The sequence below is a fragment of the Pogona vitticeps genome, chromosome 2 (genome assembly GCF_051106095.1).
Source record: "Pogona vitticeps strain Pit_001003342236 chromosome 2, PviZW2.1, whole genome shotgun sequence".
Classification (NCBI taxonomy): Eukaryota; Metazoa; Chordata; class Lepidosauria; order Squamata; family Agamidae; genus Pogona; species Pogona vitticeps.
In genome coordinates, this window is record NC_135784.1 from 297,714,795 (window position 1) to 297,739,379 (window position 24,585).

Sequence of the window (24,585 nt, forward strand, 5' to 3'; positions counted from 1 at the left end):
GCATCTGGATGGCTGTAGACTCTACAGAATGCCTTTAATTTACATTAACACACTTCCAATGCCACACAGCTGCAAAGGGACTTCTGGGAAATACTAAGAAGCCAAAACTAAACGTTCTTGTTCAGTCAAAATTAATACAGGAACTGCCCTGAGAACTATCTAGGAACCACTTCTGGTTTCTCCAATAACAATCTCTGGCAGGCTAATAAGACCTGCTTTGCACTCCCAAGAGTAGCATCAGAAGTTAAATAAAAGGCACATTTGTACAGCACCTTCTTCACACAATTTGAGATGACGGATAAATTTAAAAAGTCACAATGTTAAACAGTCATTTTAATCCACATTCTCAATCAGACCCTAATGTTTTCCCCAATTTTTTAGATATCAATCAATTCTGAAACTGATTGGTACAAAATTGGGAAAGGAGTATGACAAGGCTGTATATTGACTCCCTGCTTATTTAATTTATATGCAGAATACATCATGTGAAAGGCTGGACTGGATGAATCCCAAATTAAATTGAGATTGCTGGAAGAAATATCAACAGCCTCTGATATGCAGATGTTAGCACTCTGATGGCAGAAAGTGAGGAGGAATTAAAGAACCTCTTAATGAGTGTGAAAGCGGATAGCGCAAAAAATGGTCTGAAGCTCAACATCAAAAAAACTAAGATCATGGCCACTGGTCCCATCACCTCCTGGCAAATGGAAGGGGAAGATATGGAGGAAGTGACAGATTTGACTTTCTTGGGCTCCATGATCGCTGCAGAATGTGACAGCAGCCACGAAATTAAAAGACGCCTGAGTCTTGGGAGGAAAGCGATGACAAACCTAGGCAGCATCCTAAAAAGCAGTGACATCACCTTGCTGACAAAGGTCCACATAGTCAAAGCTATGGTTTTTCCAGTAGCTATGTATGGAAGTGAGAGCTGGACTATAAAGAAAGCTGACCACCGAAGAATTGATGCTTTTGAACTGTGGTGCTGGAGGAGATTCTTGAGAGTCCCCTGGATTGCAAGGAGATCAAACCTATGTGTTCTGAAGGAAATCAACCCCGAGTGCTCACTGGAATGACAGATCCTGAAGCTGAGGCTCCAATACTTTGGCCATCTGATGAGAAGAGAAGACTCCCTGGAAAAGACCCTGATGTTGGGAAAGTCTGAAGGCAAGAGGAGAAGGGGATGACAGAGGATGAGATGGTTGGACAGTGTCATCGAAGCTACCAACATGAATTTGACCAAACTCCAGGAGGCAGTGGAAGACAGGAGGGCCTGGCGTGCTCTGTTCCATGGGGTCACAAAGAGTTGGACAGGACATTAATGACTACACAACAACAAGAAGAGAGAACCAATGCTCTTCCTTCCAAAGGAGCAACACTCAAGGAAAAAAGGCAAAGGGTCAACAAATGGGATCAGAGATAGGCAATACACAGTCTCTCAGAGAACTACACTTAATGACAAGTGACCTCACTTTGTCAAGATGTTCTTTGTGTGATGCCACTTTGAGGGAGAGACCCGAATAAAAGTTCAAACCTCCAAGAAACACTGGATAATATGTTCTTCTGCAAACAAATGTAATGTCTGAATGAAAACCCTAGAATCTCTCTCTCTCTCTCTTTATAAAGTAGTGATATTGCAAGAAACTAAACATCTGAAGTGGGGGTAGGTGTCTTTGTGGACACATGCAGCTTCTGCCAACCTGAGGAGACATATTTAAGTTCACATATAGTGTCGACTCAAAGAGTAAAACACATTAAATTAAGATCCATTCCTAAAAGGGTGGGGCCTGGAGATAAGATTGACAAAATTGAAACAGGAGGCACAGCAATGTTAATTCTCAGCTCAGTTGAAGGAAGGATGATGGTGATGGATTAGAAGCTGGGCTGGTTTGAAATGGTTTCCTTCTTTTCCTTCTCTCCAAAGCAGCATTTCCAGCCTCCCAAACGTGCTACTGAGAGGGCTGAGGAACCTTTTAAATTGGGGAGGGGATTGTGGGAGAACAGGAGGAGGTATCTTCTATGAGCAAAGCCACAGAAAGCACATACTGGATCTATTCCAGTAGTAGTAGGGGTAACAGCAGTCAAATGAGGACTATAACAACTGTTCAGATGAATTTAAGGAAGAGTGCACAGAGCATTTGGACAGACAAAAAAATGAAGACTTTGCTGTGTAAAGATTTTCATATGTAATTGTTCCTAAGCCAACAATCCAGCATTATTAGACCTGCTTAGAAATTCTGCGTTCATCTCACCTCACAACCATTTATAATTTCTGGAAACATATTTTTTGTCATCAACAAACCAAGGTAATCAGGTTGAGCTCATTCATAGACAGGAGGACAAGCACTGAGATCAACATGAAAACAAAAATATTTCCTCTAAGATTGACATTCACTTTGGTCTGTGTGCGTAACCAAAAAAGATCTGAAGATTGTGGAGTTTAAAATGATATCTGCATTAAGAATGAAGGATGAGATAGGAAGTATACCTGGACTGAAAGGGATTACACACTCAAGAGCACTCGGCCTTATTAGATTTGGAATACTATGACTGTAGCGTTTAGGAATTTATTCAAGAATTAGATCATAGAAATGCAGTTAAAGATCCAAAATGAAAGTGTGGAGCATGTTGATAAACAGATGTATGTTGGAATTTGGTTGAAGGAACAGTGGCAGCATAACCATGCAATGTAAGTCCATCCAGTATTAGCCACCCAGATTAATGCTCAGTCACTAGATGAGTGGGATACAACTGCAAATCAACCAATCAATCAGTGAGAATATAGATGGGCCAGAGCAGTTTGCTTAAGATTAAGAAAGTAACATACAACAAAAAATTGAAAATTGGCTTCATGAATGCACTTGCTACATGCCCTCAGTCTATTGTATTGTACAGTATGAATCTATCTATCTATCTATCTATCTATCTATCTATCTATCTATCTATCTATCTATCTATCTATCTATCTATCTATCTATCTATCTATCTATCTATCTATCTATCTATCTATCTATCTATCTATCTATCTATCTATTATGCCGCCCATACTACCCAAAGGTCTCTGGGCAGCTTATAACATTTAAAATACAATTAAAATACAACATTTAAAAGAACAATTAAAATGCAATTAAAATATATATAAACATTGCCATCGGACTCACAGCTAATATTATTTCAATTAAAAGCCTTCTGGAACAGGAAGGTTTTGACCTGGCGCCGAAATGTCATCAGCGTCAGACGAATCTCAGTTGGGAGGGCATTCCATAGTCTGGGGGCAGCTGCCGAAAAGGCCCTTTGTCTACAAGCCGTCCCTCTTACCTCCTTAAGGGACGGCTCTTTCAAAAGGGCCCCCTGGCTAGATCTTAACTGCCGGGTAGGTTCATATGGAAGGAGGCGGTCCTTCAGGTATCCAGGGCCCAAGCCGTTTAGGGCTTTATATGTCAAAACAAGCACTTTGAATTGGGCCCGGGCAGCAACTGGTAGCCAATGTAGCTTAAACAGAATCGGCTTGATGTGTTCTCTAGCGGTCCCACCACTCACCAGCCGCATAGCTCGATTCTGGACCAGTTGCAGTAGCTGGAACGTCTTCAAAGGCAGCCCCAGACTTTAATAAAGGGAAGTAAAAAGAAAACTGAAGCATTTGAAATGTGGATCAGGAGTGTGACTAATAGAAATCCAGAAACAGAAAACTTACAAAATTCAAAAAGCTGGAATACTTTGGTGACATAATGAGGAAGGGAAAGTACAAATTACTGTTGATCATTCAATACAAAATAAAAAGAAGACCAAGTGCAGGAAGGAGAGGAAGTTGTTGATGGAAGAATCTTGAAACCTTTAGGGATATAAAACAACATAACTGTTCATAGACTCTACATCTAAGGTCAGTATAGCCATTATGATGTCCATCTGCCAGTAAGACAGAAAGAATTTAAAATATAATTGGCGGAATTTTTCACAATTTTAGTCCAGCTATTTTTGAATTTGTGAAGGAGAATGAGAGAGCTGGGGGGAAAACAGAAAGGTGGCACTCTATCAAAGCTTCTGTATGTTAACTCAGAAAGAAGATGGTAGCTAAATGAGGCATTGGTTCAAGTGCTAATGGCTAAAAGTTTAATCATACATTTAGTTTGGAAGACAAGAAAAAATTAGGCACTTTCCCTGCCAAAGTCTAAGACAAAAGAACTTCAATTAGTTGAAAGCAGAGTTGTTTAGTTTGCACGTTATCTTCATATACTGTATCCTCTTCAGATGTAAATTCTGGTGTTAAGTGTTTGTTTCTTCCTTTTCATTACATATAATCTCATGAAGCCTAAATCACCAAGAATCCCTATAAAATACAAAGAAGATGTGATGCATATCTTCTTTGTATTTTAGAATTTACTTTTGGGATGGTTTAAGTAGGGCATTTTCTCAGAATGAGAAAAGATTCTTCTCCCAGGCAAACAGGCAAGAGAACTGCAGGGAAGAGGAGACAAATGGCATTTCCTATACCTGTAATAAGGGTTTCTTTTCTTGTTGATTGAACAGTGAAGAAAACTATGCATCCTCCCTGACTGTGATTGCCTGATTGATCCATGTTGTAACTTCAATAAACGTTCTCAAAATATACCGTCTTCCTACAATTTCATCTTAGACATACTATACACTACGTAGCTCAAGTTTTGCTGTGAATCTTTATTCCCACCCACCCCCCACTTGCACTGAAATCTCTTCTCTAATCACACCGAAATCTAACTTGGACCCTTCTGGACAGAACTGGCCTTTGGAGTGCAAAGTTACCCTGCTCAACAGCATTGTAAATTAATGTAAATTTATGCAAATATTATGCCTGAGTCCATAAATTCATACTTTGTGGGAACAATATTTAGATAATTCAAAATATTAAAGAACTTAAGTTACTTCAACTACTCTAAGTGTTACTTTTTAAGACTGATACGCTAAAAAATCTCTCCTTTGGCTGCTCAAATACTCCTTATCAACAACATGCTTTCTTCTGTTTAAACTGTAACTAGTGATTAAGATACATGCTCAGTTCATCCATAACATGAGATCATATTTTCTCTTTATTCTAATTAGCTGTGACAAATTCTTCAACTCTTGTACTCCATACCACAATATTTTGTACACCAGAAGTGTTGACCCAAAGTAGAAGCCTTTGTCCCTGACACCCACCCACCCACCCCCGCCCACCCCCACCCCGGCAAAGCCCCGCTTTCAGAGGCTTCGGCAGTGCTTTTACACTGCCTATTTAGCTGCTAGGCAAGCTTCTAAGAGCAGCCGCAGCTTCCCGCCCGTCAGCTGTAAGGCGGGGAGGGGCTGGAGCCGGGAAGAGGGCTCCAGTTCTTTTCTGGAGGGATTCCTCCCTTACCGAGGCGGCGAAAATGGCCGCCCCTATGGAGGATCCCCGCTGAACGGTAAGTTTTTGCCCAATAAGAACGCATTAAACAGGGTTTAATGCATTCTTATGGGCTTTTTTATTCCGTACAGCGATGTTTCCGGATAGCGATGTTAATCCTGGAACGGATTAACGTCGCTATGCGGGGCACCACTGTATCGTTCTTTAATTTTAGACAGCATAGAAAGTTACTGTTAGGTTGAAGGTAGATTCAAGAACAGTCTACTTATCTGATGGATGAAACAGGAGAAAGGGGTGCTTGCAAAGCTCCAGGTTTGCTGCAGCTAGTTCTCATAGCAGGAAGCTATGATTTCCCACTACAGCAGAACCATATCATAATATGACACAAAATACGCAGGAGCATACCAATCACAAAACAACCAGCTAAAGGGGGACAGAGTAGATAAAGAAACTTACAAGTATGTCTTGCCAAGGAATAGTTTGAGCCACCACTTGTTGATCCAAAGCCTTCAGGAATTTGACTAGAACTACGTGGCCTGGTCAGCAACTTTGGAGGTTCAATTTCTGCTCCAAACTCTGCTCCAATTACTCCTAGCAGAACAATAGCCGTAGCTTGCTTCCGTCTCTCTTCATATGACATAGATATCTTTTTTATTTGTGGAAGTCCTGATAGAGAACCTGTAATAGAACAAAATGAAAATTATTGTGATTGATTAGAGTCACTAAATGTTTTTGTTAGAAAATATGGAGTCCAAATGGGGACGTGGTGGCGCTGCGGGTTAAACCGCAGAAGCCTCTGCGCTGCAAGGTCAGAAGACCAGCCATCGTAAGATCAAATCCACGTGACGGAGTGAGCTCCTGTTGTTTGTCCCAACTCCTGCCAACCTAGCAGTTCGAAAGTATGTACATGCGAGCAGATAAATAGGTACCATCATGGTGTGAAGGTAACGGCGTTCCGTGTCTAGTCGCACTGGCCACGTGACTATGGAAACTGTCTATGAACAAATGCTGGCTTTATGGCTTGGAAACAGGGATGAGCACCGTGCCCTAGAGTCAGACACGACTGGACTAAATGTCAAGGGGAACCTTTACCTTTAGGGATCCCAAACCATGGGCATCATATCCCAGCATTTTACAATGATTTGAATCCAAAATGGTTCCAGGGCAGAAAAAGGTTATTGTTACAGGTAAACTGACAAGAGAGCTTCAAGGAAGAGGAAGAGAATGGAGTTTCCTGTCCTTGTAATATCATTTCATGTTAACCCTCACTTCTCTCAAGCCATCTGCTGTTTATGCTATAAAGTAAATGTGAGTGGTTTAGTGGCAAATTCAGAAAGCCAAAGTATCTTCATAATAGCCATAACCTGCCCTTTCATGTTATCAGATACCCTCTTCTAAGATTATATTATCCAATAAAGAAGAGTTTCTTCTCTTTGTTTGGAAATAAGTAGACTCTGAAATAAAAAACATCTGTATGCGCTTTCTCTGACTTTTTTTTTTAAAAAAAGAATTTTTAAAGAAACAAACAAACACACGACTGACTGACTTAATATGGTGAAGGTATCCATACATGGTTGCAGTCTTGTACAAATTTACACCGATGAGTCTACAGGTATGCAGAGCCACACCTTTTAAAAACTTTTAAATTGAGAGCGTTTACTGTTGCAACACCCCTCCCTTCTACAGTGCGTGATCCAGTGCATCTTTTCCCAGTTTATAAACTCAGATAACACTGCAGCAAACTACACGTGCTGAAGAGGAAGGTGTGTCATGTGGATGCATGAAAGACCATCTGAGGAACAAACATTACACAAGCAACCAGCTTTTCTTCTCATGATCTTTTTGCACTCACATTGCTGGGTAAGGACCAGCAAGCTCACCTCCAAAAACTTTTAAGGTTTCATTTGAACTAGTTTGGACTGGTAGAGACTGCACCAAGAAAATGAGACTGTGTTCAAGAGATTGCTTCCTACAGAATGATACGTCCAGACATTCTGGCAACTGAATCAACATGTCGAGGTGAGTTGAGAGGTCTTCTGATTGTTTTTGTGGGTCATCTTGGATGACCAGTAGATCTGCTGATCTCAGATGAGGTTGTGTTTCAAGATGACTAACCATTTTGAGTCTGTGTTGGGTTCCTTTTGTTGAGATGGAAGGTGTTGTACTAACATCTTTGTTCCTTCTGTGTGGGACACTGTGATTGACATAATCAAGTGTGTCGGCCTGACTGGGCTTTTTGAAGTCATTTGTGGAATAAAGGAGCGTAGAGGTAATTGAATCCTTGTATGTACTGGAACATGCATGGGACTGGGGAAGGAGGTAGCATATCAGTAATGCGGCAGCAGTCAGTATCAAAGGTTGAATCAATACCAGTGGTTATTGGTGTTTTGTGTATTCTAAATAAATGGCTGTGTGAAGACCAACAATTAGAGACCAAAAAAATGACAAGATGGAAGATTTTCACTCACTTGCAAAGGCAGATAAGAGCTAATGCAGTGATCCCACATTTTCTTAAAATACTTCTCAAACACATTTGATCTTAGCCAAAAGACTGAAAATGATATTTATAAAGATGGGTTGTGGATTATACCAATGCTCAAAGCTGAAGGAGATTTTCAAGGCACCTCAAAACCATGTACGGTACTGTGTGGGGGAGTCCATTGGGGATAGAAGGGAGAAAAGAACATATAAAAAACTAGAAGGCTCTGAACAGAGGAACATAACACTTGTGTTAAAACAAGCATGCAATCCCTAACACCTGGATTTACAATATTTAAAACAATTAAGGGTACCGCTTCTTAAAATTAGCTTAGTTTTACATGTGTATTTGACAGATATTCCCAACTCTTCTAGCACGTTAGAAATTTCATTTCCATATTTTCCAAACAAGACAAAATTCTCACCCTTCCTTCCTGCACAACAATGTTAAATCTCATCTGAGACACATCAGATTAGACTACTTGGTGTACAGAGAGAATTACTAAATGTGAAGATTAATGAAGTATGAATTAATGAAAGGGGGTTGCTACTGTATGCCTGTATTGTAGCAAACGGAAAAAAATCTCCCTCTCTTAAAAAAAAAAAGCAGAAGCATCTTGGGTAAAAAAAAAGATTCCCAATTCACCTCTAGCTCTGATAGTCTTATACCCAAAGGGGTGGGTGGGGGTTGATCTTTAACAATGAGGAGGGGGGAAATCAATAGTCACCTCCGGAAGAAGGATGAAAATGGACTGCACACTAAGTGATACGTAACCATTTTAATCGGCTATAATTTGTATATATAATCACTACAGTTAAATGCTACACAAGTTGCCACTGAAGTCTGCCTAAATAGATCCATTTTTAATTCGCTCTCCTCAGAACACAATGATCTGGAAGGAAATCACTGCACTCCTCCTTCCCCCCCCCCCCACACACCGAAGAAGCATGCTCCATAACAACAGTTCAAAGGAAAGCTCCATTCTGCAGTTGCACTGATTGTTCTGTCAGCTGACCTCTGCAGAAGGGAATTGCTAACCACTGCCGAGAGCTCCTTAGCTGACAAATGAATGATCGCAGCTCCATCTATTTTCACTATGGCTGCCTCCTAGCCCAGGTGCTCAGGCAGAGAGCCCGGTGTGACATCTTAGATCAAGATGAATTGGCACAAACTCCTGATCCAAGATTGTTTTATACCATTTAATTTAGTTTCTTCCCCTGGTCGGATGAGCACAGCTCTGGTTATGGATTTCTATTCTAATGTACTGAAGCAGGCGCTGAAAGAAGCCAATGAAGCAGATGCTGGAGCTGGGGACTGCAGGGATACTGATCAATAGGCAAGGCATTGACCCCAGCCACTCAGCCTCTGCAATGGTCACTGTTTAAAGAAAAGAAAGGAGGGGGGGAAGCCCCACACATGTGCTGCTTCCAGTAGGAAATTAAACAACAGGGGCGCTTGGCAAGCTCCCCCCCCTTCAGCAACAACAACAACAACAACAAAAAGAATCTCTCGTTGCTCATCCTTTTGTTCGATTATAGGAAACTCCAGTTAGCCCTTCGTTGATTGGGATATATTTGTGACCAAATGCTTCTTTATGTCCTGAGATCATATGTTACGTTTAGCACGCTGACCGTATTTCATAATCCCAATAAACCAGAGAGGATAATATATCAAGATATATCTGCTCCCAAACCATAAAGTTTATGTTGACTTCATGGTAAGAGGCGTTCAGTTTTGCTTTAAAGCCTGTTAAGACACACTTATCTTACAAATCATGCTTAATCAAAGGTTGTTCATTTAGCAGACCTCAGAATGTACTCTGAAGCTTACGGACCCTTCAAAATATTCCAGCATTCTATAGGCACACTAAAAGTCACAATCAGCACCGGGAAGTAGTGGACTGAGAGAAAATTAAATTTAAAAAGTTTTCAGAAAGACTTAATTAGCATCACAGTGTTTAACCAGACCTTTGATCAGAAGTGCACATTAGGTAAGATTCTGATATGTATAAGGGAGATTTAAGTGTGATTCTCCCCCCCCCCCCCGGCCTTGACTGTCTTTTGAGTTATTAGTTGGAACGTGCAATTAATGGCAGCCTTTCCCAACAAATAAACTGACAGCCAAATGGGAGATTTTAAAATGAAATAATGTCTATAAGAGTTGTCCTTGCTACAAGTTTCATTTGTCTCGTGAAAATTTGGTATTTTCTCACAGTGATGTGCCTCCATTTAATCATGCTAAAGGGTGACACGAAGATCCATTTTCTTGACAGGACAGTTGATCACCCTATCACAGTGAGAAAATTAATAACCTCAAATAGCCCTACGTGGAAAACAGAAGCTACACTGGGGAAGGTTTCTGCATTTAAGTTGTAGAGATAGCACACTTTCTATGCACTAAGTAAATAGAAGTGACAGATTTCTTTATTATTTGCTTGTGTTTTTTTTAAAGCAAAGTGGACATTTTTACTCCATATTTAAGGTGATAACAAACATCCTAGAGCTTTAACAAGAGGAAATAGTTTTAGGGAAGTGTGGTCTCTGAGAATGGATGTACATTTTTTATCCCTAATCTTTTTAAATAAAATATAGGTAAAGAATCTGAAGAAGTTTAAGCTGTTTAAAAGGTTGCAAGATATTGATTACTTCATTTAAAAAGCAGCCAGGGAGTGCAACCAAGAGGTCAGGATAAATTTAACAGTTTGAAGCACTTTACTAAATAACTCTAAAGATCATGTTAATTGGCTTTGCACAGTTTCTAGTGTAAAATTAATTTTATACTAGCTTACAATAAAAGGATTAAAAGACATTAAGTTCTACAGGTTTAACTGGAACAGGAATCAATGGATTTGAATTAAGGCTAAAGGCTATTTTATGGGATATGGACTAGTCCCAGATACTTTATATCTGCTATTAGGAATGTGATAGTATTCTGTTATTGTATAAGGAATTAAAAACTTGGGAGGTGAAAATGCTAAATCCATTTATTATTACAGAAATACCCTCTAGGATTTTGAACGCAGACCCCCTCCCCAAACATTTTTGTCCACAAAACATACTGGCCAGCTGAACCCTACCACAAGACGGCACAGAGACTGTTGGGCAGGGATCACAATACTGATTACCATAGCAGTAGAACACAACCGGATTTGGGCTCTGGGGTCCCCTATGGGAGAAGGGTGGCTTATAAATTAAGTAAAAGAAATAAAGAAATGAATGGACAAACAAACAGTGACTGTGTTCCAGAGTCAAATTATCATTTAGTGAGTGGGTTGGTGAATGGCTAGAATGACCTCTGGATTAATTATGGTTATCAAGTCTCCTTGGGATTACTGGAAGCTTCAGCTGACACAAAATGTGGCAGCCAGATTTTTGACTAGGACTTGGGATGCTAATTATCGCTCACTAATACAATATCACTACACTAGATTCCATACACTTCCTAACCTTTACAGCCCAAAAAGCTTGGGATCAGTGTAGTGCAAATACCAGTTCCTCTCAGATTAGCCTGCCTGACTCTTAGATATTCCTTGGAACACCCTCCTGAGATAAAATGAACAATGAGGGAGCATCCTATCTCTCGAATGCCCCTCCTAGAGATACTGACCCAATTGTTTCTTCTGATATGGATGTTGAGAAGATATTTTAATTCACCCAGGCTTTCAAAATCACTAGTTTTGGTTTCATGAGATTTTAATATTTACCTCATAATATTTAGTGTTGCTTTAATACACTACTAGTTACAACAGTAGTATTATCAATTGTTCATTTCAAGTTATTGTTTTCAATTATTTGCTAACCCCCTGACCTTTTGGGTTTTAAGAATGAAATATGTGTCCATGTATGCATAAATAAATAAATATGATAAATATGGGAACTGAAATTCGCCCCTTTCTTTAAACACTAGCTACAGTGGACCCTCGACTTACAGACGGCTCGACTTACAGACTTTTCGAGTTACAGACTTCTCTGGCTGCAAAATTTAGATTCGACTTGCAGCCAGAGAATCGACTTACAGACCAGAAAAAAACCAAAATGGAATAAAAACAGAATAAAAACCACTGGTTATGGGATTAATCGGTTTTCAGTGCATTGTAGATCAATGGAGATTCGACTTACAGACTTTTCGACTTGCAGACACCATTCCAATACGGATTAATTCCTTAAGTAGAGGGTCCACTGTATTTAGAAAATAATAGTAAGCATAACTGGTGTCTGCTACTGAAGGTCTGAATCTCAGTAGTACAGCCCCTGCTCCATATGGGTAAGCTTCCCGGTTTAACACCTCTAATTGAAAGATCTGAGAAACACCAATTGGAAAGACACCTTCCTAGCTCACAGAGAACCAATGCTAATAAGAACTGGGCTGAATGGACCGGTGCTTTGACCCATGCAAGGTAGCTTCATATGTTCATGCCATCTTTCAAATACGCCATAAGCAGCAAGAAATACATAACAAGAGCGTTAGGGTCCCGTTTCCCCCTCTCATCATCATCATCATCATCATCATCATCATCATCATCATCATCATCATCAGAAGAAGAAGAAGAAGAAGAAGAAGAAGAACAACAACAACAACAACAACAACAACAGTTGTTGTTGCTGTTCTTCATTATTATTATTATTATTATTATTATTATTATTATTATTATTATTATTATTATTATTATTATTATTATTATTATTATTATTATTATTATTATTATTATTATTATTATTATTATTATTATTATTTCCATTTATATCCCGCCTAGCTGGTCATTACAATAGAGAGGCAGTTGAACAGTGAGTCTTCCCACATCTGACAAAAACAACAAAAGCAAAGTGGGGAGAGTTCCTGTTCCGGTAGGGTGTGGCAACACACACACAGCAAAGCTGCTCTGTTTTTATCTACCTGTTTTTAATCATACTTCACAATTTTAAAGTTTTTAAAGTCTTAAGGCTGATTTTAAATTAGATTAGCAGAGCGCTTGAGAAGAGGAAGCTGCTACCTTACTTAATGGCTGGAGGCATGATTTTAGCCTTGTCAAAGGCAAACACAAACAAAAACAAAGTGCACATGACTATCGACATGCCAAACTGGACATTGTTGTACTTTTATTTCTTATTCCCTCTGCGTGCATGCATCTGTTTAACACAGGGCAACACTGCCTAGTAAAGACTTTAAATACTCACAAGAACAAGCTGAATGCAATGTACCTCTGATAACTTATTTCTGCCTCTGCACCAATCATCTTTATCTTGTACCTATAAGCCAAAGGAAAACATTCCAGTCCCTCAGTCCAACCCCATATCCAAGCAACAAATATGTCATGCAGCATGGAAGAGCACAAAGGCAAAGCAGAACAGATAGCCAATGGAAGACTTCAATTGATAATTTTATCTTTGATCAACATGCCTATGGAATATCATTAAAGTCCCCCAAAACAAAAGTTTATATATAAAAATGGGTATAATATGGCCCCTTTAATGGTATACTGTTAAGTATGTGAGGAGGAAGAGGAGAGGCAAGTTCTGACCCCATCTCCATTTCATCACCTTCCATAGGTGGATTGTGATTTTCTCAAAAAGAGCCCTCCTATAACCTTGGAGGATCTTCTATGACTCAGAGCCATTTACAGCACACAGTTTAAAATGTCTGAATAGGATGTAAAAGGTATCTGTTCTGCTATTTAAAACTCAACTGAATTCAGGCTCCAATCCTACACTTGCCTGGAAGTAGAAGCAAACAACCATATAAAAAATTAAGAAAGCAAAATCTTAGTCACAAGAGTTGAACTGATTTGTATTTGAAGAAAGCAGTACCTTTTTCCTTCAAATGTGATATAGACTCGCATCACAGCAGGCAACCATCTTAGAACAGACATTCCTCTCCTCTTCTAAGCAGAAGGGAATGCCTCTTCTGATGTGGTGACATTAAGCACTTGTATTAAAAATCATTAAAATACTTTTTACCTCTACTGCCTAATCAAGTTTACACTTGTAATTGATCAATAGGTTATTAAATCAATTAGTCAAACAGATTAGCTGCCAAGCAGTACAGCTCTACAATGTAGATTTCCAGATATAAATGACAGATGTTCCAAGGCAGCTTTGGTTAAAAGACACTTCAGTTTAACAGTGATGTATGAAATACTCATAATGTAGGCAAATCCAAAATCAAGCAGCAGTACATATTCTGTTTACTAGTCAATTGCTACATAAGTCTGGAAACATGAGAAAGCTAGCACGATTAGGTATTTTAGGGTGTTGATAGCACTTGCTTATTATCAATATGCACCAGCTCTCCAACACATTCTAAATTTGCTTCTTTCAAGAGACAAAATGAATATATAGTTTTAAAGGGATACTAACATTTTTCTCATGCCCTTAATTTTAATTCTAATTAACAACCTGCTTTCACCCTATTTCATGCAAAATTAGATGGACTTCTGCTGGTGTTGTAAGGTTTTGGTCCTTCAGAAATGTCCTAGGTATGTTCTTTTGGTTCCCAATTATTAATGACATGGGAAGTATAAATGCTGGAGGCCTTCAAGAGAAAATTGTACAACCATCTGTCAGATCTGCTTCAATTTGGATTCCTGCATTGAGCAGGGGGTTGGACTTGATGGCCCTATAGGCCCCTTCCAACTCAATTATTCTATGATTCTATAAATGATGTAGTGTGTTCACTTCAGTAGAAAGGCAATGCTATTTATCTTTTAATTATTCATATACGATGCGATACCATTTACTCACCCATACTACTGCAAGTTTATTGCATTGTCATCTGCGAAGTGTTAATTAATTAATTAATTAATTAATTTGTTATTTGAGTTCTACCCCGCCCCTCTAGACAGAGTCTACTCGGGGCGGCTTACAAATAAGCATGAAACATTATAAAATACAATCAAATAGAATCATCAATATATATATAAAACAACCGTATAATTAATATTCCAGTTGTGCCACTTTTGAGGCAAAATTATACCTTAATGTCAGATGTATGAATGAAAAACATCAAAATGTACTTATAGGAATTTTTAGTGCATCTCAGTGTGAAACACTCGTCCTAAGATTAGTTTTTGGCAAATGCATTTCTGCTATGTTCCACACCCCATCTCAAATGGGGGGAAAAACTCACACAAGATCTTCATACCAACAACCTTCTTCTAGTAGCTTAATATTTTTCCGTGAAATGAAGGAAAATAGTGATCCAAAGCACAAGAACACTGGTGAGAACAAATACCATAAAGGCATTTCAAGGTAATGGACCTCAACTATTTTTTTTTTTTAAAAATCCAATGCTGTGCTCTCCAATTATTTAACTCTCCAAGGTGATCAACAAAGTAAACATGCAAGAAAATCAGGACCAAATAGGTAACACACAGGCTAATGAATAGCAATGTAAGGGAAATGCTTAGCAGCAATAATGTCCGATATTTCTCTGATTTATCTAGATGTACGAATCGTAACCCTTACACAATCCCTAAGAGTCAGAGAGAGAGAGAGAGAGAGAGACTTTAAAGGTTGTCTGGAAATCTCATGAAAGTCAACAATGAGAACAAAAGACTTCTTGGCTTACATGGCAGTCTTCCAGCACTCTACACTAACTCTCAGTTTTGGGTTTAAAAGTCATTGCAATTAGGTAGCGGTAGGAGGAGGAATATAACATCCTTTAATTAATACATAAAAAGTTGCTACTGATTTTAGAAAAAAGAGACTTAGTAACCAACCTGTTATTGTTAGGCAGATGTACAGAAATTAAAGTAGAAGTAATAAAAGTACTGCAAATGATGGCAAAAAGAGAACCAGGATCCTAAATGCAACTTTATGGTGACTGTCACATGGAAACAAAGAAAATTGTTACAATAATCAATGCAAAAAGAAGAAGCAGAAGAAGAAAAAGAAGGATGAAAATATATCTTTCATTAAATAAAAAATATCAAAGGGAAATATAAGCCTAGAATACAGTTAGTGATAAGATTAACAAGGGAACTCACCTGATCAGGATGAAACAAAAAAAGATGAAAACAATATACTGAAGTAATATACAAAAGAGATGTAATGACTGAAAAAGGAACTTGTAACAGTCAATCTGAAATTTTAGAAAATTAAGGAAAAGCAGCTCTCAACTCACTTGGAAAAAACAAATCACCAGGCATGGAGACAATAACTATTGCAAACTACAGGGACTATATCTATAAAATCCAACAGAAATATATAAACCTAGGAAAATATGGAAGATAAAACAATGGCCTACAAACTGGAAATGCGCAATATAAATTCCAGTCTGAAGACAAGAGGCACCAAAGAGGGCAGTAACAAGATCATCACAATAATTTGTCATGCAAGCAAAGTGATGCTCAAGATTTTGCAGTTGAAGATCCAGAACCTCTAATGTGAGGATGTGTCACTGGAGACCAATGTTAAGATCATCCATACTATGTTTCCAATTGCTTTGTACGGCTGGGAAAGCCAGGACAATGAAGAAAGCTGGGAGGAAACAAAATGGATGAATTTGAAATACAGAGTTGGAGGAGAGCTTTACAAATACCACTGACTACTAGAAAGACCAATAATAATAACAAACAATTGTGTGCTGTCAATCCAATTCTGATTTACGGTGACCCTTCCAGGGTTTTATAGTTCATGACCATGTAAAAGTGGTATACCATCCCCTTCTCCTGGGGAGGGGGACATCCTTTGACTGTGTAGTTTATACAACATTACAGTCTGGATCTTGTCCAAGGAGGCACACTGAGGAATCAAACTCCTACTCTCTAGCTCCACAGCTATATGCCCAACTAACTAAGCTATCCAACCAGATGGAAGGCAAATATGTGGGTGCTAAATCAAATCATGCTTTCGATCTGGTAGGTTGGCAGGAGCTGGGACAAGCGATGGGAACTCACTCCATCACATGGATTCGATTTAACGACTGCTGGTCTTTTGACCTTGCAGCACAGAGGCTTCTGCGGTTTAACCCGCAGCACCACCACGTACCTAGCAAGCACAAAAGTAGCATATAGGCAGAGCTGTAGAAGAAGATGTAGTTAGATGAAATCACTTTTTAAAACAGAGCTGCAATGTAGTCCCGGGGGGGGGGGGGAACCAATAGAAAAATATTTTTTGTACCTGCCTTGTTGATCTACATAATGGTAACCTCGTATGTATCCCATAGGGGCCTTCTATCTCATTAACTATAGCAGTACTTCCCAACCTTAGGTAACCCAGATGTTCTTGAACTGCAATTCCCAGAAGCCTTCACCACCAGCTGTGCTGGCCAGAATGAATCACAAGGTTGTATGCCACTGGTCCCTCTCACTGATGTTACTTAAGCAGAATAAAGAGCAGTATAGAATACTGTTACTGCGGAGAAGATGACTATGGGTCATTGCTATTGCACAAGTGGAAGTCAGTTTACATGACATGGTGAGCAGGAGAATCGAGAGGACACTGGGGGCTGCATGGAGAGAAGAGATGAAAACTGCCTTTGTTGTTCCCCTGGCGGGAGTTGCCTTTGGATAACTCCATTCTGTGGATGCCGCTACTTGCAAGCATGAACTCGGTTTCAACCCAGTATAAATTATTTATTCCACGAACAAGAATATTTTTCTGTCTGATATACAGATAGATAGCAATGTATATATATATTTTTAAAAAGCACGGGGCATAAGCCTATTAAATTAGCTACACTGTTTTAAGTACAATGGTGTAAAAATAATTGCAGTGGTGAACTGCACTAGTTAACAAGTCATTCCATGTATTCCTCACTGCAACAAGTTAAGTGGCTGGTCCACAACAAGGAATGCAAGCAGCAACTCATGAACGAGTAACAGTTCACTGCTGTGACTTATGCCACTGCTTTTACACTAAGATAACTAACCAATAGTCTCCTGGCCATGGAATTAAAATGCTTTGGTCTTGGATAACTATTGACTTTGCTTGCCTATTTTAATCATGTTACACAACAGAATACCCACCTTGATTTAAATCCAGTTCAGCATTCAAGCTAAAATCTTGCTCCCATTTTCCAAGCAGCTGGAACCAAAATGTTTTCATAGTAACTTACAGTAACCATAAGGATTAAGGCGCTGATTTTCTGCTGCATAGTTGGTGCTATTCTGAGCCAAGAGTGTGTTTAAATCCACACCAATGAAATCATTACAGCACCGTTCTCTTCAAGGTGAGACCAAATAAACCTGTCTGAACCTCTGAGAAATAGGCTTTGCAGCACACGTTGAGTGCTAAGTGCCTTTCAGTCCAGATATCTGTCATTAAATAATCATTAGCCATCATTCATTCTTTCTAAATAGCTTAACATCTAAACTTGTTCAGCATCCACTAAAGTATTAGTATAGACTACCACGTATTCATTAGCTTGTAGGGATGTGGATACACTTAACGTTAACAATGTACTGACATGTTATGGCACCCAGAGCAACACAAAGCTTTGTACACAATGCTCCTTACTTACTGCTTTCAAGTTCCCTTAAACTACTGTCATTATAAGGAAGGGTTAACACACTGAGCAAGTTTTTTTTAATGTCACTGCTTGCTAACGGCCTTGACAAGATATACAACTGTAAGTATTTTCTTTTTAACGTTTACTCATACATTTATGGCTTGCTGTTCAACTTTTAAGTTTTATGTGGCTGGAGATTTCTGAGCTTTTCCTCATCATTGTTTTTGTTAATCTTTGGGGAGAGACACAGCAATTTCTCAATTAATTAAAATTTATCCACAGTGCTACTCAGATTTACCTATATCCTATACTCCTTGCTATGCAGATACTGTACTCTAGAAATGCCATACCAAGTTTCCTTATTATACTGTGAAGATGACCAGTGAATAACTATTATTGATATTACTACAGCTAGTGTAAACAATACGCTCCCAAGTCATCTTGCACAGCCATGCCTAATAATTTTATCACTCTGCACAGCCTGACTTCTATGAATTAATCTTTTCAAAATGCTTCTCAAGAGAAACACATGTATACTGTACTTGATTTTCATATGGGCGGCTACAAATGCAACTTACTGTACATTTTCATGTGTTTCGCTGCATCAATCATTTAAGTAACAGCTCATTAATATAGTGACTTCTATAGCTTTGCTATAAATGAGGATAATTAAAAATGACTTTAACTAAAAATGAATTAGACAACAAACTAAGCATTTCTCTATTGTTGGTAATTTATAAGAAAATATTCTTACTAGCATTTCTAAGGCAAAGAAAAAAATAGTGTTTATGATTTAATATAGTCTGCATGATATATGAAAATGTTTAATTTCGAATAAGCATTTGGGGGAAGGGCAGGAACCTAGTATGAAAAACAGAGTCTAAATCTAGTTGATGAAAGGGCTTGCCTATCTGGAGGATCCATTTTGTGTACCAAGGAATCCATTTTGTCTTCAACTATTTCTCACAGCTCCAGAGTGTGTGCTAGGGAAATACTGTAGTTGCCTTTGTCCATTTTAGGTTTTTCACTCTCGTATAGAGAAAACTGTTTTATCCATAAGAAAGGCAAGAAACAGGGGGGAAAATATCCAAGTCAAGTAAAAAAAAAAAGCAATTTAAAATAGATGCATCTATGTGAGGACACACAGTAAAATATGTGTCAGATTTCCTTTCACATGGATGTCTAACTTTTAGGTAAGAAGGGAATTAAAATGTTGATTGTTAACTACAATGATCACTTTGTTATATAAGACTTCAGTATGGGGAAAAGCCTCCTCTTTTCGTCTCTGAACTGAACGAACGTGACATTTATGAAGCGATACAGCGAATATTTTCACATCCACAAGTCTGCCCTATTATTGCTTGTTTTGTCTGCTGATGTACAAGGTCTGGCTAAACTAGTAAAATAAAATAACACTCTGTTAAAAATACTCCACAGACTGAATATCTCAAAATCATCAGATGAATTAGCAGCCACTTTGCCACATGCTGAACAGTAACTGGACTCTAGACAAAATGAAAGTAAATATGAAAATGTTTTTTCCAAATTACTCCTGCTCTTAAAGATATGATAGACTACAACAAATTGATCAATAAAAGCAATTCATTCTGGAGTATCAAATCTCTCTGGGCATTGGTAAAACGTCAATAAAACCAGTATTCTGGATTTTACATTTTGAAGCATGATTACTGTTTTATTGAAAAGTATACGAGTAACAAACTATTTTAAATTGCAATCATTCTGAAACCGAGTTGCAACTTATCCTGATTCTTTATGAACACACCAGATTCTTATTGGAAATCAATAAGAAGGCAGGTAAAATTAGATAGCCATGATTTGCCAGGAAATCAATAAGAGATAGAGCAATATCAGAAATAAAAATGCAGTGCCTTACAGCGACTGAAAATACAGAGACTGAAAATGTTGCTTTTTAAACATCTGAAGATCTTTTTAAGAGCCATTAAATATCAACGATCATGTAAAATTTGTTTTGTTAGTATTCAGCTTTTTTCTTGTTATGAAAATACCTCAGTATCATTTCTTTCCACTTCTTCAAAATGTGTACAAACAACTTATTAAATCCTTTCAGATGAATTCTGTTAGAAAAGGTTTAAACAGAATACGAAACCAAAATTAAGAGTGCAAACGGAGGTATTTTAACAGCATTTTTTTCTACTGGTTTCTATTTTTAAAAAAAATGAGATGAAGCTGCTGGTACAGCTGATGGATAAGACGTGTTAAGAGAGAACAATTCTATCCGACAAAGCTGTTGTCATCACAGAGTAACAGTTGCAAAGATTTCTACAGGATATTTGGCATAATTGTATATATGTAATCAGCAATGCCAATGTGAAAAGAGAATTTGTCACTTGTTAACACATTGTTTCCTCTAGAATCTCCTTGTCAAGGAGTGAAAAAAAGAACACTCAACACAGACATGCCAAATTTAATAGTGTTACTTCAAGAGGGATTATCAGCTTCACTCAGAGCCTTATTCTATATTCTTTCAGCACATTATCAAGGTGAGTTCTTCTGAATATCTCACAAGTATAGACAGGGTATTGGATTTTCCTTCTTGCATAATTATGGAATTCCAACGCTTATGCAATCTTGCAGCACATTGTTAGGTAAATACTACAGCAGTTATTTAAGACCACCGTTTTAAAGGTATGACACTACTCTTCCCTTTGGTGAGTTAGGTCACTGCTGAATTATATGCAGAAATAGAAAATAAATGGAGGATGGGGAAAGATAAACATGAAAATGAGTTAAAAGTGGCCCTTAGTAATATGCAAGTGCCACTGGCCAACCAATCAGACTGGATACTTTATGATATGTAGACTCAAGGTGTGAGATGGGTTTTTTGCGAGTCAGTAAAATGGAGCAACAAACACAGAATGCTAAATCAAACAATCTATTCGTCTAAATCAGAGGTCCCCAACCCCCGGTCCGTGGCCCGGGGCCGGTCCGTGGCCTGAGACGAACCAGGCCGCGGAGACAGAACACCCGCTCCCCGGTGCATGCACTCACCCCATATAGCTGATTTGCACATGTGCGTGCACTCCAGCACACCCATTTGAGTGCCGTGCCACAATTTGCACATGTGCACCCCATGTGAGCACCACCCCGCCGTTTGTGCATGTGAACGAGCATGCTCGCACAAGCGCCGCGCCACCTTTTGCGCACAAGCATGCCCCGCCTTCCCCAGCTGGTCCGCAGGGTGAAAAAGATTGAGGATTGCTGTTCTAAATCTAACAAAAGGAATCCTCCTCCATTGGGAGAAAAAGCTGAAATCCAGTAGCAAGTTACAACTAGAGTAGGCCCATTGAATCAGTAAGGATCTGGTGAGTCAACTCATCTGGTAAATTCCATTGATTTAATCAGCTTACTCTAGTTGTAACTTATTGCTGGATTTCAGCCACTGTGACAGAGAAATTAAGCTGGATCCAACGAGATCTGTTGGCTCAGGAGCACTCCATTTCCTGAGTTTTCAGGGCCAAAGGAGAGACAAGGGGAAGGCCCTTGTGATGTCACAATACTGTGTCGTGTGATCTCTAGAACCAGCTGGGAAACAATGGACATGAATTTTAAAGAAATGTCAACTACATAAACCAAACTTTCTTCTTCAGTTCAGCCTGGGATATGTCTGCCTGCTTAAAGATGTGGGGCACCATAGCAATTCCCTGAAGCTTTATCTGATGCCCTCTGAGTGGGCAATCCCAGGTCCAACTCACTTTAGTTGTTTATCAATGTAATCTTTGCAGCCCACGAGCAACCAAATTTACAATAAAAATTTTATTATTTATTTATTTATTTATTTATTTATTTTATATCCCGCCTATCTAGTCAATAGACCACTCTAGGCGGCTCACAACAGGGGTACAACAATAACTAAAAACGAATTTACAAAGAAGAAAACTTTCAACCATGAAATTATAAACTAAGAAAAAGAAAAAAGGAAAATCAGGATTAGCTAAGGGGGGGGGGGGAAGGCCTGCTGAAACATCATTGTCTTTAATTGCTTTTTAAAAATACCCAGCGAGGGGGCCGCGCAAATGTCCGGGGGAAGGTTGTTCCAGAGGCGAGGAGCCACCGCCGAGAAGGCCCGATTTCTTGTCTTCTCCTTCCGGGCCTCCCTCGACGTTAGGCTCCTCAACCTCACCTCCTGGCTCGCGCGAGTAACACGGGTAGAACTTGGTGGTAGAAGGCGTTCCGCCAAATATTGAGGCCCTAAACCGTTTAGGGCTTTGTACGTGAGCATCAACACCTTGAAGTCGATGCGGAATCGGATGGGCAGCCAGTGCAATGCGGCCAGAGTGGGCGAGATATGTTGGAATTTTCTCACCCCACTAAGGAGTCTGGCCGCCGTGTTCTGCACCACCTGAAGTTTCCGCAGCAGCCTCAAAGGTAGCCCCACGTAGAGCGCATTACAGTACTTTACATCCACCAAACTTACACAATCACACTGCTCTAATATTTCTGTAAACTTTACATCCACCAAACTTACAAAGTTAACCGAATACAAATTACAGCAACCCTCCAAAACTTTGATAAATGTTTTGATATAAGAAGAGTATTTAAAGCAAGCAATTTGTAGAACATTAATTTACTACTGTGGAATAAATGCAGTAACCGAGAATGGTGTGACCTTATGCAAGACTTTTCATAATTACAATGCATGTGGAAGCATGAAAAGAGTTTCCATACCAGAGGTTCCACAGTCATATAATCATTAGGAGGACGACTGGGCAAAACCCTTGGAAGCAACAATGCAATACAATGATACAGAACCCTAGATCTGCAACCTTGGCATTAGCAACTAAAAGAGAAATGAGACTAGGAATTGCAAGCATCATAGCATTAAAAACAGGGTGCCAGGTGTGAAAAATATATTTACTGGCTTGCCCTGGTGCAGATGTAGCCTTCATGGAATACTGACACAATCACACTGCTCTAATATTTCTGTAAACTTTACAGTGAAGGGGATCGTGACAAATGCATGGAGATTTTCCTTCACTTTAACCAAAAATATTCATTGTTCAAGAACAATGGAAAACCTGAACAGCTGAAATCCTGATGCACAACTTTACACCATGTAAGACTCATGACATAATCAGCTACAGCCACGAATGAAAAAATTACAATCCCAAACCAGTATCTTTTTAGGGTATGGTGCAACTCCCATTATATACTGAAAATGTGATATTCAGACTTGTTTTACATTATTCACAAACAGGAAGATTCTGACATATATTTCCTGAATTAGAGAAGCTCCAACCTGAGAACTAGTCTACTGACTAATTGACATGATAACTTACATCCTTATGGTAAGTTTAATGTACACACACTTTAAAGAGACAGGTTTCGGCCAACTGGGATTTGAACGAGGTGGGATGGGGATAACCATAGTGATATGTCAATGATCACTGAGATATAATTTGTTGCCATGACAGCACAGAACTCCAATAGCACTGGAGTGTCCTTCTCATATTCTCTCTCTGTACGTATGTACAGCTTACTCTTAATACATCATATTGTATCTGACAGTTGTATTATGCAATTCAATGTGTTAGTTTCATCATTAATACCTTTATTACCTAGGATAGTAATAATCAATCTTTTAAGAATGATATTTAACCCACCTTTCTCCATTCCTTCCCCTCCCTGCTGTTCCCAACCCGATCTTATTCTTTCACTTAAAAATAGAAGCCTGACTATATTAGATATACTAGCAATGACGCAACCAGACTGTGGAACTCTACTCTATATTCTGGATGAAGGCAAAGAAACCGACACTTAATCCTGATAAGATAGAGATACTCCTCGTCAGCTGAAAGGCAGGCAATGGAATACGGATCCAGCCTGTGCTGGATGGGTTATATTTCCTCTGAGAACTCAGTCTCTTAACTTTCTGAACCTGAATGCCCAGATTTTGGCAATGTCCAAGATTGTGTTAGTACAGTTAATGCTAAAGTACCAACTGCACCCATTCTTGAAGATGTATAATTTAGCTTATGGAGACACGTGGCTTACATCCCGCTTGGATTACTGTAATGCACTGTATGTGGGGCTGCCTTTTAAATGTGTCTGAAAATTCCAGCTGGTCCACAAGGCTGAAGGCAGGCTGCTGATCAGTACTGGTTGCAGGGAGTATACAACTCCCTCATTAGAACAGTTTCACTGTCTGCCAGTCAGGACCCAGTTCCAAGTCCTGGCTACTACCTAAGGCCCTACATCTGAAGGACCATATTTCCCCCATTTAAGCCCTTCCAAGGCTGATCCTCTGTTCGGTGGATTTGTAATTGGT

At 39.1% G+C, this 24,585-nt stretch overlaps 1 protein-coding gene across 3 annotated transcripts in view; it reads right to left on the reverse strand.

Annotated features, from left to right (window-relative positions):
* The window catches only part of WDR7 (WD repeat domain 7), a 277,096-nt gene that overhangs the window by 100,713 nt on the left and 151,798 nt on the right, over positions 1-24,585 (reverse strand). For all 3 annotated transcript variants that reach the window (XM_072992896.2, XM_072992895.2, XM_072992897.2), the window contains one exon: positions 5,810-6,031. In XM_072992896.2, the coding sequence (XP_072848997.1) occupies positions 5,810-6,031 (222 nt within the window). The remainder of the gene's footprint in view (positions 1-5,809; positions 6,032-24,585) is intronic.